Here is a 14,131-nt window from a genome sequence, read left to right on the forward strand (position 1 = left end):
TCTGGTTCTTCAAGACTTTCTCTGGTATTTCATGTCAGAGTTCTAGGGATCTTAGAACTTCTGGGTGCTGAGGTATTAATGTATTCCAAGCATTGCCAAACACATTTACTTCCAAATTCTACAGTGATAGTTTCTGAGCACTGTGATGCTTTTTTGTGGGAGCCCTTCATTCTTGGTATTTGCAGATATGGAACCTTACATACTATAGGTATTTCTGTCACTTCTCACAGGAGAACCTCTGTGTTGTTTTCTATATACTGATTCTACATTCTAATGTATTCCTTTTCCTATTCCCAACTCATTTCTTTTTTTTTTTTTTTTTGATTTTTGCAAGGCAATGGGGTTAAGTGGCTTGCCCAAGGCCACACAGCTAGGTCTGGGGTCGCATTTGAACCCAGGTACTCCTGACTCCAGGGCCAGTGCTTTATCCACTGTGCCACCTAGCCACCCCCATGCCAACTCATTTCTGACTGATTTTTGTGCAGTCTTGGGTTATGTAAAGTGACTGTAGTTTTTCATTGAATTTATTATTTCATTTGGCAACATTTTTTAGCTTTTTGTTAGAGCAGCTGTATGAGAACTCTATTGCCTTCCTCTGTTCAGAACACCATTTTGTTTGTAAGTCCTATTGATTTTTTATCATCTCCATATCCTCTTCTAGTTAATGGATTTTGGAAGCAAAAAAAAGTCACATATCAAAATTTGAAAATGAGAAAGAAGTCTTAAATTTTCAACTCCCAAAATGACTTGGGGATATTTCCAAAAATGTTAATTGAATATTTTATTTATACCTTATAACTATGAACTAATAAGTGGTTGGGGTAGTTACTTTTTTTTTGTTCCATAATACACTTTTTTGCACTAAGATGAAATTGATATTCCTCAGGAAAAGGACCAGGGAAAAGAAGGGGCCCTACTATCAAGATTTCTGGGGTTCAAGTCAATGTTAAATCTATTATTCAGCATGAAGAGGAGTTTGAGATGTTGCACAAATCTATTCCTGTAGACCCTGAGGAAAAAAAAAAGTGAGTTTATATGTTGTAGACTTCACTTTGAAGTTTGTTTTGTACAAATGTTTACTATTTTCAGCATCTTTTAAACTAATTGAAAATTATGTAATATTTCCTTAATAGATTAAAATACTATACCTATGCCAACAAAGTTGCTCTTTTAAAAATATTCAGAGAAATTCCCCAATAATATTCTTTTGCTTTTATGATTTCTTTCAGATACTGCTTGACTTGTCGTGTCAAAGCTGCACATTTTGATGTAGATTGGGGAGTGGAGGATGATTCACGTCTGCTTTTGGGAATTTATGAACATGGCTATGGCAACTGGGAGTTAATTAAAACAGATCCAGAGCTTAAATTAACTGACAAAGTAAGTAACTTGTAGGACTAGAGGTATTGTAACAGATTTTTTTTTTCTAAAGTACTGGTAAATGATTTAATATTGGGGAAAAAAAGTTCATTGACATTTAACATTAAAACCAGATAATTTTGTGAATGATTTCTTGTCATTCATTCATTAAGAAAACATCCATTTTTGCTGGAATATGGTAATGAAGATCAAGGAGAAAATGCTATCCAAACTCCTAAATCCTTTTGAAATTATGGGAAAGACTTAGATATTGTTCTAAGTAGAATTTTAAAAATTTGATTGTCAGTGGTCAAATACCCTTACAATTAATACCAGAGAGATTTTTTTTTAAGGCCCATATGGTGTTTCATTATTTCAGGCAATATATTTAATACAACCAGATTCTCTCATCATACATAGATAAACAAAAATGTGAATAACTTTTTGGAGTTTTTTGTAATGGCATTTGACCTTCAGTTGAACATTATGTAGTTCAAATCATTCTACCTAAATTTTACAGGAGTGGTTTAAAAAAAGATTGTGAGGAAAGCAGGGAGGCTTAGATTTCAGCAGACTAGTTTCAGTGTTGTGCTCCTGGCAGGGCTTTTCCTGGCACGTCAAAACAAAACAATGCTCTCATCCAGTGTGGTTTTTCTGAGGGTAAAAACACCCTGTCATAAACACTGAGTTCAAATTCAGTCTGGGCTAACAGGTCCAAAATATTTTAGCAGGGAATGGATCATATCCTGGAATAGCTCAGTGCACTCTGGCAATGCTCTAAGAAGCATTTTAAATCTAAAATGAAGCTTTAACCTAGCTCCAGGGATTCCCTGCTCCTGGAAGGAGGAAATCCACGACGGCTGGGATGCTCTAGCAGATGAAGCCAACAAGCTCCCCCTACCTGAGTTGTTCTACCCTGTTAACAGCACAGGTAGGAGCCAGTGGGAGAGCTGGATTTCTCCATCCCATTTTATAAAATGAGAACAGCTCATAAGGGATTTTAGTTTGGGAGCCCTGGAAAAGAGACAGGTTCTAAGACTTTTTGGGGGTTGGGGAGGGATGAATATTTTGTTAATACTGTACTACATTAGAGTATTTCCTGACCTGCTAACCTTAAAATGGGGTGGTGGTTCTCTCTTTTTTTTCTTCTTCCAAAGATATTACCTGTTGAGACAGATAAAAAACCTCAGGGAAAGCAGCTGCAAACTCGAGCTGACTACCTGTTAAAGCTGCTGAAGAAAGACTTGGACAAAAAGGAATTGGTTAAAGAGGGTGAAGAGGTAGGTGCAGTTGACCAATCTTTGTTCCCAAGGAAAACCTTAAATTGCTGTTTTGTAATGGTGAGGATACTATGGATATCACCAAAATCAGCATTACTGCAGATTGAGATTTAGCTCCTTAGATGTTTTTGAAGTTTCAGAGGATTAGTTTTATCACATAATAAAGAATTTGCTTAAAGCTAAGGATAAGTTGAATTAAAAATAGGTGGAATTAATGAGACTGTCCCTTGTGGACTAATGGCTCACCAGCCTTCTTCTCCAGTTACTCTATCTTTCTTCATTCTTCCCCTCTACCAAAACACACTGCCAGATTAGGTCTTCTGCCATTTAAAAAAAAATGCAACAATATTACTATCAGATGTTTGGAAGCAAGATTAGATTCCCTGTAGGGGGCATTCATTGGGTCTCCTAATCTTGTTATTATATCTTGGTTATTCTTGATAATGGCCTATAGAAATAGTATTGGTAATTTAAAAAAACAAATGAACCAAAAACCTGTCTTTAGTCAAAAAATTCAGCCTTCTAAATTAAACCCATTTACAAAGAAATAAATGAACTCATTTGAGCTTTTTTATGTTCCCAACTGCTTTATATAAAAAAGTGGTTATGTATACTGGAATGACCCCAAGTCACATAACAGGAGGGAGGAGCAGCAACAGTGAAATACCTAGTTGCCATTGGCATAACCCTAGGATAAGGGTTTTTTCATTTACAGCACCTAAATTCTTTTTTTGGAGTTAAACCATTTATCTTTTTTTGAAAGGTTATTCTTATTCCTTTTGAATCTTTACTGTTTTGTCTTTGAACAGTGAAGCAGCCACAACTTTAAGGAGTTTTAATCTTATTCCAGGTTTATGCTCTAGCTACATATTTTATTGGCTGTTTTATCTTTCGGTATGTCTTTAGCTGAGAAACAGCCATGTGAAATACAGAGAGGTAAAATAACAGAAAACTAGTTATTAGATTTTTTTGTGGCCATAGCAATTCATTCAACTGTGTACTATGTATTGGTAGAGGAAGTACCCACATGGTAGTGATCACACATACTTGAAGTACAAATATTGGAGTAAGTTTTATCATTAGTGGTTCCTTCCCTTTCAATAGACCAAATTAAAGAAGCGAAAGCCCCGTGTGAAGAAGGAAAACAAGGCTCCTAGAGTGAAAGATGAGCATGGAAATGAATTCTCATCCCCTAGGCATTCAGACAATCCATCAGAAGAGGGGGAAGTCAAGGTAGGGGTCAGATTTCAGTAGTTTAGTTGAAACTTATTGTTTTGGTCTTTATAGAGAGAGTGGAAAAATCCATAGAATGCTCCTGTGTCTTGAACTTAACTAGTCAGAGAAGAACAGAGTTTACTTTAAGGAAAGGGAAAAGAACATTAGAGTCATTCACTATGTAATTGGTTGGGGATAGAAATTTGGGATCTTTGCTCTTATATTTTCCACACAATTCCAAGTATATTTTTGAATAATTATTATAGGCCAAAAATTGATTCAGGGTTACATAGCTGCAGTTAAAGACATGAGGCAATAGATGTAAGACTACTTAGTATTCACCAAACATGTTTTGATTGCTTACTACATGCAATGCAGTTAGTGTATTGCAGGGCAGGGTACTTAAAAATAAATGTCTTTTTTCTAAAAACAGCAAGTGACTGTGGAGCTTTTGTTATGTTTTTCTAGATACCACACAAGTGAATGGTTGAATTAATTTTTGTGGCAAAAACTCAGTCATGTGGGATTTCTTTGATTCTTAGGATGATGGATTGGAAAAAAGTCCCATGAAAAAAAAGCAGAAGAAAAAAGAAAACAAAGAGAACAAGGAGAAACAGATGGGTTCTAAGAAAGAAAAGGAAGGAGATAAGGAAAGAAAGAAGTCAAAGGATAAGAAAGAAAAGGTATTGTTTTCTTTATATATATAACGGTAAATATACATTGTTTGGGATTGTCTCTTAGAAGCTGAAAATGATATTGAGATTTCATTCTTGGGGTCTAAAGATACTCTGGTGATCTAGAGATGTTTTTAGTGTCCTTGAAAAGATAGAAGAGCCTCTCTTCCCCAAAGGAGAACACATACTCGTTATTTTATGGAATTATCATAGGTGTTTACTCTGGTTTTCTGTGTGTGTGTGTGTGTGTGTGTGTGTGTGTTCATTCATTCATTTATTTATTTTTGGGGGTGGGTAGTTGAATGAGGGAAGAATATAGACCTAGAACTCAGAAGTGTCATATTTTATAGGTGAAGAAACAGTCTGAGAAAGGTTTATTGGACTTGCATTGGATATCCTAGTGACATTCCAAGGTGACCTTTGAACTCTGGTCCTCTTATCCCTTAGTCAAGTCTCTTTCCATTCTATAATGAGACAGGAAAAGGACCAGAAAAAAGAAAACTTAAGTTGAAGTGTTGAAATATAGGTGCCTGAAGCAGATTTTCAGTCATTTCAGTGGAATGCAGTCTACTTGACAAATTTCTGTGGAGAGGATTTTAATTCTTAAAAATAACATTTGATCATTTTTATCTTGTGGTGAATGAGAAGCTAATGGAGAGGGGAAAGATGAGCTCTAGGTGTCTGATTTTTAGAATGATATATTTGATTTCAGCAAGACTGTTCTATGATCTTTGACTTCTTTATTAGTATTAATAAGAGTGTTGTATATCTAGAAAGCATAGAATCTACTGGGCCTATACAAGAATTGGTTCATTTGTCACTTTTGAATGATTTTTGAAGGATGGTTTTTTCCCCTGGGTAGAATCACAGAAATAAAGTTGTATTTTATGAAACTTAAATTACCTTTAGGCATGTAAATAGCAGAATGGCAAAATGTGGTTGAATTATTACTATCCAATGTTTTGCATTTGTAAGTTTTATCCTTCCTAATTAATGGGATACTATACTTTGGAGCTAAGTTTTACCCTTTTGTAGTGTGACAATATAAATGTAAAGACATTTTAATATCTGAATTTCACATAGTGCTTGCTACTCTGAAGAAAATGACTAAATTTGTTGATTTCTTTTTAAAGCCTAAAGCAGGTGATGCCAAAGCTGGCAATAAATCAAAAAGAGCTCAAGGCCCTGTCCATATTACCGCAGGAAGTGAACCAATCCCCATTGGAGAAGATGAGGATGATGAACTGGACCAGGAAACATTCAGCATAGTAAGTATTAAAATTGGGTAGCATAGAGATTCCTAAAACAAAGATTAAGTTATGTATTAGTAGTCTTTGTTCTTTGGGTCTATTCATAGATTCTTTTTTTTTTTTGTTTTTAGATTTTTTTTCTAGGCAGTGGGGTTAAGTGGCTTGCCCAAGGCCACACAGCTAGGTAATTATTAAGTGTCTGAGGTCGGATTTGAACCCAGGTACTCCTGACTCCAAGGCCGGTGCTCTATTTACTGCGCCACCTAGCCGCCCCTATTCATAGATTCTTAATCAAGAAAAATAAAAAATTTAAGTTCTTTCAAAACACTAAACTGAATCCTCATATTTAAAGGACTTGTTTTGGGACTTGGTGAAGACATTTTCTTGTTCCATCAATAAGTTTCTTAAAGTTTCTCTCTTTGCCTTTTTCTGACTGATAATGTTATTTGCAGATCAGAAAAAAAAGTTCTTAGGACCCTGAGAGAAAGTTAGAACTCAGGAAATATTCACTGAAAGACAAAACCTCAGGTGAAGATTGATAATCATGTGATTATGCTAGTAGTTATACTAAATAGAGGTGGCTAGGTGGTACAGTGGATAGAACAATGGGTCTAGAGTCAGTAAGTCTTGAGTTTAAATCTGGCCTCAGACATTACCTCTCCTGGGTAAATCATTTAACCTTCTGTTGGCCTCAACTACAAAATGTGGATAACAATACCTACATTGCTTGATTTGTTGTAAGGATCAAATGAGGTAATATTTCTAAAGCGTATTGTCTGGCAAGTTATAGGGTTTAGATAAATCCTGATTCTTTCCCCCTAAAGAAAACAAACAAAAAGGGGGGACTTTCATATACTTCCATGTTCTTTCCTAAGTAACTTCAAGTCTCTTTAGTATGTTATGTGCCTTCTTTGTTCCAAGTTTTAACCATTTAAATAATAGAATTTAATGATCTCTATGGAGAGGATAGTGATATTTCAGAAAAAAATGAGTAATATGAATTTAAGATACAGGTCATTGAAGACCATGGTTCTTTGGGGAATTCCTGTGGTTTCTTATATACCAAGGAAATACTGGAAAATATGATTGATCACATAACAGCAAAATGGGGCCTACAAGGTTGGTGAGAAAAATAAAAATTTGTTGAGTTTAGTTAAGTTGTATTAAGAAGTCCAACATTGTGTTGAAGAGCAAAGCTTCTCTTATTTCTTTAGGAAAAATGCTGGGAAGGTAGGAGGAGTCACTGGCAACACATAAAAACCCCTCTAGGACTGGTACTTCACTTTTCAGTCTTCTTCCCCTCTGTAGTGAATTATAGAATCAGAAATTTTAGAGATGGAAAGCACCATAGTGTGAGTACTTAGTTCGTTTTATACCTTAACAGGGATCCCCAGGGTATATCCCATCTTGATAGTTATCTAGCCACAGCTTTGATACCTCCAATAATGTGGAATCCAGGAACTCTCTTTTCTGAATAGCGGAATTTATTAGGAAGATTCCTTTTATATCATACTTAAATTTGCCCTTTGCAGCTTTCCCACATTGCTCTGGGTTCTTCCCTGGGTCTAGACAGAACAAGTCTAAACCCTTTCTCATATGATAATTCTTCAAGTATTTGACAGCAGGCAACATTTCCTGCCTCACATCCTCCCGTCTCCACACCATATATCCCTTGTTCTTTGAAACAATCTTCATATAGCATGGACTGAAGGATATCTGCAATTTTGGGGCCACCTGTCCCCAGTATCACTACCATTTTTTCTTTTTTCTTTTTTTTTTTTTTTGCAAGGCAGTGGGGTTAAGTGGCTTGGCCAAGGCCACACAGCTAGGTAATTATTAAGTGTCTGAGGCTGAATTTGAACTCGGGTACTCCTGACTCCAGGGCCAGTACTCTATCCACTGCACCACCTAGCTGCCCCATCACTACCATTTTCAAACTGCCATTCAAACATTACTAAAATATTCCAAATAAAGCAAAATCATTTGTTCTTTATTCCTGGAAGTTATGCTACTTTTGGTGCCATCAGATTTCTTTGGGTACTGTGTCATAATCTTCATTGACATTGCATTTATACTCCAATAAAACCCCTAGGCAATTGTTGCCAACTATGCTGCATGCATCCTGTGCTAGTTAAGTTGTTAATTTGAACCCCAATATAAGACTTTATCCCTATTGAACTTCATCTAATTCATCCAAGCAAATTTAAAATATCCTGTCAATATGTATTTTGTACTCCTGATTCTACCATTTATAATAACTACATACTGTTAGTTATTCCTCCTAGTTTTGTCTTCTCTTCTATTTGATAAGCATTCCATCTATACTTTTATCCAAGTTTCTGATAAAAAATGTTGAGCAGGACAGATTTTTAGAGAATTTCATTAGACATAGCCCAGAGCCCTATTATATCATGATCCTGACTCTGTAACTCTACCTATCCCTCACATTTTTTTTTTATCTTTAAGTTTAAATGCCTTTTTCTAAGTCATTGATAAAAATGTAGAACAGCACAAGTTGGAGTAGAGCTCCCTAGAATATTACACTGGAGACTTCTTACCACATTGATCTTGAGCCATTAACTATTTTTTTGAGCCCTTCTCCCTTCCACAAAATCATTATGGTATTTTATGAAAAGCTTGGTAAAATGCTGGCCCTGAGTCAGGAGGACCTAAATTCAAATCCAGCCTCAGACACTTATTAGCTTGTGTGACCATGGGTAGATGACTTAAACCCAATTGCCTTACATCCAGGGCAGTCTCCAGTCATTCTGATTCATATCTGGACACTGACCCAGATGACTCTGGAGGAAAAAGTGAGGCTGGTACTTACCACAGCACTCCTTTCTCTGAAATACAATTCACGTGCATGTCATGGCATCACTCGCTGGTGTCATGGTCTTATTCAAAAATGAAGGACATACATCATCAATCTGTATCCACAAGATTCCTATCATTTATTAGGTTAAGTAATCCTATCAAAAAAAGGATATGAAGTTAGTCTGGCATGACCTTTTTTTTTTTTTAAGATTTTATTTATTTTGAGTTTTACAATTTTCCCCCTAATCTTACTTCTTCCCCCCCACTCCCCACAGAAGGCAGTTTGTTAGTATTTACATTGTTTCCTTGGTATACATTGATTCAAATTGAATGTGTTGAGAGAGAAATTATATCCTTAAGGAAGAAACATAAAGTATAAGAGATAGCAAGATCAGACAATAAGATATCAATTTTTTTTTCTAAATTTAAGGTAATAGTCTTTGGTGTTTGTTCAAACTCCACAACTTTTTCTCTTGGATACAGATGGTATTCTCCATTGCAGACAGCCTAAAATTGTCCCTGGTTGTTGCACTGATGGAATGAGCAAGTCCATCAAGGTTGATCGTCACCCCCCTGTTGCACAGTGTTTTTCTGGTTCTGCTCATCTCACTCAGCATCAGTTCATGCAAATCCCTCCAGGCTTCCTTGAATTTCCATCCCTCATGGTTTCTAATAGAACAATAGTGTTCCATGACTACATAATACCACAGTTTGCTAAGCCATTCCCCAACTGGAAGACATTTACTTGATTTCCAATTCTTTGGCATGACCTATTCTTGATGAAGCTGTGCTGACTCTGTAATTTACTGCTTCCCTTTCTAGATATTTGAGTTTTCCCAGGAATCAAAGTCAAACTAACTGGTCTGGAGTCTACATATTTGTTCTCTTTTTTGAAAATTAAGATATTTGCCTTTCTCCAATTTTGTAGTACTCTCATTTTCCATGATATTTTAGATATCATTAAAAGTGAATCATGGGTCAGCTACATGGTGCAGTGGATAGAGCACTGACCCTGGTGTCAGAAGGACCTGAGTTCAAATGTGGCCTCAGACACTTGCTAATTACCTAGCTGTGTGACCTTGGGCAAGTCACTTAATGCCATTGCCTTAAATTAAAAAGTGACTTTTTTTTTGGTCACTTACAAAAAAAAGTGATTCAGTAATCACACCTGCCAGTTCTTTCAGGATAAGATAATAAAGTTAATTTGAACTAGGTGCTTTCTTGGTATCTTCTTAGATATTAACTCCCTGCTAGTAATTTTTGTTTTGTCATTTCCATTGTACAAGTTATTCTCCTTTACAGAGGAAATAAAGTAAAAAAAAATTCATTTGCTCTACCTTCTCTCTGTTGTTAATTATCATTATTCCATCTGACCCAAACAAAGGTCACATCTCTTCTTTGATCCTCTTTTTTTCTTCCAACATAGCTAAAAAATCCCTATGTATTTCTTTGTTAAAATTTTGAAATGAAAACACTGAAAAAAGACATTTCCATATATCTAAAACAGAACACAAAAGCATCCTATATGAAAATGTCTCTTTTTCATACTACTTTCTTCTTTAAACATATACATATAGAGGGCAGCTAGGTGGCACAATAGATAGAGCACCAGCCCTGGAGTCAGGAGGACCTGACAAATCTGTATTCAGACACTTAATAAGTGCCTAGCTGTGTTACCTTGGGCAAGTCATTGCCTTAAATTAAAAAAAATAGAATACATAGATGTTAATGAAAGTAAACATATAATCTTTAAAAAAATACACATGCACACAATATATTTTGCACATTACTTTCAAAATTACTGCATGTCTGTGGTTATTTTCATTTTCTTCTTTGCATTTTAAATAGTATTTCACTGCCTATTTTTTATATCACTGTTGCTATCCTCCTTTACCAAATAAAAACAGAATAAGAAAATGATAAACTCTTGTGACAGATAGGCATAGTCAAGCAAGACAAATCCATACAGTAACTTCACCAAATAATGTATGTCTCTTTCTGTACTTTGTGCCAGCTCCTCTTTGTCAGACCATAGCTATCATGCTTCATCATAGTTTCCCTGAAGACTTGATTGAAATTTTCATTGATCTGAGTTCTTAAGTCTTTCAGAGTTTTTCTTTTACAATATTGCTGTCCTTAAACAAATTATTTTTGTGGTTCTTCTCACTTCATTGTGTGTTTAACCCAGGATCCTCTGCAAGCATTCCAGGTCTAGATTTCTTTTGAATTTCTAGATTTCTCTAGATTCTTTATTCTAGTTTCCTCTTAACTTTATTTCAATCCTACTCATTTCTGGTCTTTTCATGAATACTTGAAAGTCGTCCTCTATTCCCTTAAAGATTTTTTTTAACCTCACCAGGGTGATACTCAGCAGTTTGTTATTCTTAGATGTTTGTTCATATGTTTTATTTATTTTTGAATATTGTTTTGAATATCCAAGATCTCCTTCCATTTATAGTATATGTGCCCAACTCTTGTGTGATCCCATCTATTCTCTAGGTATTTCCTCTGTATCTTTTGGGATGCTTACGTTATTATTTTTTCTATTATTGACCCAGAAACCGTGGATTTGGGTGTGACATTTCTAGACCTTTTTTTGAAATAGTTTCTTTTAGGAAGTGGTCAGTGAATTCTTTTGCCTTCTTCCCCCCCCCCCCCATATTTATTGATATGTTTTGTTTCTACATTACAAATATTTACATATTATTCCTACTTGCCTAGAACAAAGTAAAACAATTAAGCGAATAAGAAAATAGTGACCTCAGCTGGCAGTATCCACAACTATAGTACTCTAATCATTCTCTTTAATTATTTTTTTTATTAGCAGAAGCCTGCTCTCTCTCTTTCTCTCTACCTCTTATCATGCAAATTACTTGGCAACAAATATTTATAGTCAAACAAAATAGATTTTTCTCCTTGAAAAAAAAATATATATGGAAATAAGACCCTTATCAGAGAAACTTATGTAGATTTTTTTTTATCTCAGTTGTTTTCCTTTTTAATCTTAGCTTTATTATAATTGTGCAGACACTTTTGAATTTTATTTATTTTTAAAAATTTTATTTTTAAGGCAGTGGAGCTAAGTGACTTGCCCAAGGTCACACAGTAGGTAATTATTAATTAAATTAATAATTAAAATTTGAATTTAGATCCTCCTGACTCCAGGGTCTGTGCACTATATATTGAGCCCCTTAGTAGCTGCCCCCTTAAATTTTATTTAATAAAAAATATCCATTTTATCTGCTGTGATCTCCTCTATCCCTTGTTTATTATAAACTTTTTCCTACTGACCTTATAGGTGATTTTTCCAAGTTTTTCTAGTATGTTCAAGATGTGACTTTTGACATGTTGGTCAGTAATCTGTTCAGGAACTTATCTTGGTATAAGTGTGAAATATTAATTTAAGTCTAATTTCTTTTATATTACTGTCCAATTTTCCTAGCAGTTTTTGCCATATAATGAGATTTTATTCTAACAACCAAGGTATGTTTATTAAAAATTAGGGTACTAGAAACATTTGCTCTGCATTTGCTTTTTTCTGACCTAGTCTTTTTTTTTTTGCCTCTGATCTAGTCTTAAGTTGTTTTCATAGTATCTTTTGAGATTTGACACCACTAGGCCCTCTTTGTTCCCTCTTTTCATTATTTCCTCTGAGATTCTTTTTATACATACATATGAATTTTTTTATCATCCTAAGAAATTCTTTGGTAGTTTTGTTATTTTTATTTATTTTATAATTTACATTTTATTTCATTTTTCCAATTATATATCTTGAAAGTTTTTCAACATTCATCCACATACAAATTTTACACAATTTTTTTCCACCCTTCCTTCCCATCCCACTCACCTCAGTGCAGAACAATGTAGTGAACATTGTATATTCATCTGTACAATATTTGTACATATTACTCATTTTCTGTATGAAGAATTTGGACTAAGGGAAAAGAAAGAAAACCATGGGATAGGAAGGAAAAACGTAAGAGAAATTTTTAAAAAGTGAATATAGTGTTCATTCAGATTCTGTAGTTTGTTTTGTTTGTTTTTCTTCATGTGGATATGGGTGGTTTATCCATAACAGGTCTCCCAGGTTTGTCTGAACTCTCTGAACTGTTGAGAGGAGCTGCATCCTTCAGGATCTCACAATGTTGTTAATATATACAGTGTTCTCTTGGTTCTGCTCCCTTCACTCAGCATCAATTCCTGTAATTCATTCCAGGCTTCTCTAGAGTCCAACCATTCATATTTCTTATAGAACAATAGTACCCTTTAACATTCATGTACCATAACTTGTGTTCAGCCATTCCCTAATTGATGGAAATCTCCTCAATTTCCAAATCTTTGCCACTACAAAAAGAGCTGCTATAAATATTTTGGAACATGGGAGACTTTTCCCATTTTTAATAATTTCTTCTGGCTAGAGACCTAGTATTTTTTTTTTCAGGGTCAAAGAGTTTGAACAGTTTTGTTACTTTTGGGTATAGTTCCATATTGCTCTCCAGAAAGGCTGGATTAGTTCACAACTCCACCAACAGTGCAAAAAACTGTCCCAATTTTCCTACAACCTCTCCAACATTTATTGTTTTCCCTTTTTGTCATTTAACCAATCTGATAGGTATGAAGTGGTACCTTATAATTGTTTTAATTTGCATTTGCAGTAATGATTTGGATTATTTTTTGATATGATTGTATATAGCTTTAATTTCTTCTTTTGAAAACTGCCTGTTCATGTCCTTTTTTCTTTGAGTCTCTCTTTTGTACAGTTGTTAGTTTTTTGTTTTGTTTTGTTTTAGTTTTTGCTAGGCAATGGGGTTAAATAGCTTGCCCAAGGCCACACAGCTTGGTAATTATTAAGTGTCTGAGACCGTATTTGAACTCAGGTCCTCCTGACTCCAGGGCTGGTGCTCTATCCATTGTGCCACCTAGCTGCCCCCCAGTTGTTAATTCTTAAGGGAGAAACTTGCTCCTTCTTGGGGATCTCTAATCTAGATTTATAAAAATTGTTACACTAATGGGTGTTTTCTTTGATTTAATCATCTTTCTAGCTTTAATTCTAATTTGGTACCTTGTACTACCAGCAGCCATTCCTACCCTTCACTCTAGGCTTTTGGGTAGGATGGTCATTTCTTCTTGGTTGTGATTTAGGTCAAGACTAAGAGATTGAGATTCTGAGTTGTAGACTTTCAGGACTTAACTCTTATGTCTTAGGATAGAGTATTTTGGACCTTAGAACTCTTGGACTTGGGGTATCCTTCTCTGGCTTCTATAGTACCCATGCTGGTTTCTATGTAAGGCTACTTCCTTGTGCTGGTTAAGTCCCTATCCTAAGGATTTCCAATTATGCTGGGGCTTTCTAGGGAAAGCGCTCTCCTTTCATTTCCTAAAGCTGCATATTGCTGTGACCAATCCGGTTATAGTCAGATGCACTGATGTTGGCTTTGTCTGACATGCCATAGGCTTTTCTGACCGACTTCTTCTGAGGTAGTTCTGGAGTAGAAGATGTAATTTGCTCTAGTTTCTTATTGGATTTCTTGATCAT

At 35.2% G+C, this 14,131-nt stretch overlaps 1 protein-coding gene across 6 annotated transcripts in view; it reads left to right on the forward strand.

Moving 5' to 3' along the window:
- CHD2 (chromodomain helicase DNA binding protein 2) overlaps nucleotides 1-14,131 on the forward strand; it is a 149,492-nt gene that overhangs the window by 121,156 nt on the left and 14,205 nt on the right. For 5 of the 6 annotated variants that reach the window (XM_074234157.1, XM_074234156.1, XM_074234158.1 and 2 more), the window contains 6 exons: nucleotides 887-1,025; nucleotides 1,230-1,380; nucleotides 2,517-2,639; nucleotides 3,744-3,872; nucleotides 4,397-4,537; nucleotides 5,662-5,796. In XM_074234157.1, the coding sequence (XP_074090258.1) occupies nucleotides 887-1,025; nucleotides 1,230-1,380; nucleotides 2,517-2,639; nucleotides 3,744-3,872; nucleotides 4,397-4,537; nucleotides 5,662-5,796 (818 nt within the window). The remainder of the gene's footprint in view (nucleotides 1-886; nucleotides 1,026-1,229; nucleotides 1,381-2,516; nucleotides 2,640-3,743; nucleotides 3,873-4,396; nucleotides 4,538-5,661; nucleotides 5,797-14,131) is intronic. The other variant, XM_074234159.1, reaches the window with a different exon arrangement.

This window comes from Macrotis lagotis, chromosome 4 (genome assembly GCF_037893015.1).
Source record: "Macrotis lagotis isolate mMagLag1 chromosome 4, bilby.v1.9.chrom.fasta, whole genome shotgun sequence".
Classification (NCBI taxonomy): Eukaryota; Metazoa; Chordata; class Mammalia; order Peramelemorphia; family Peramelidae; genus Macrotis; species Macrotis lagotis.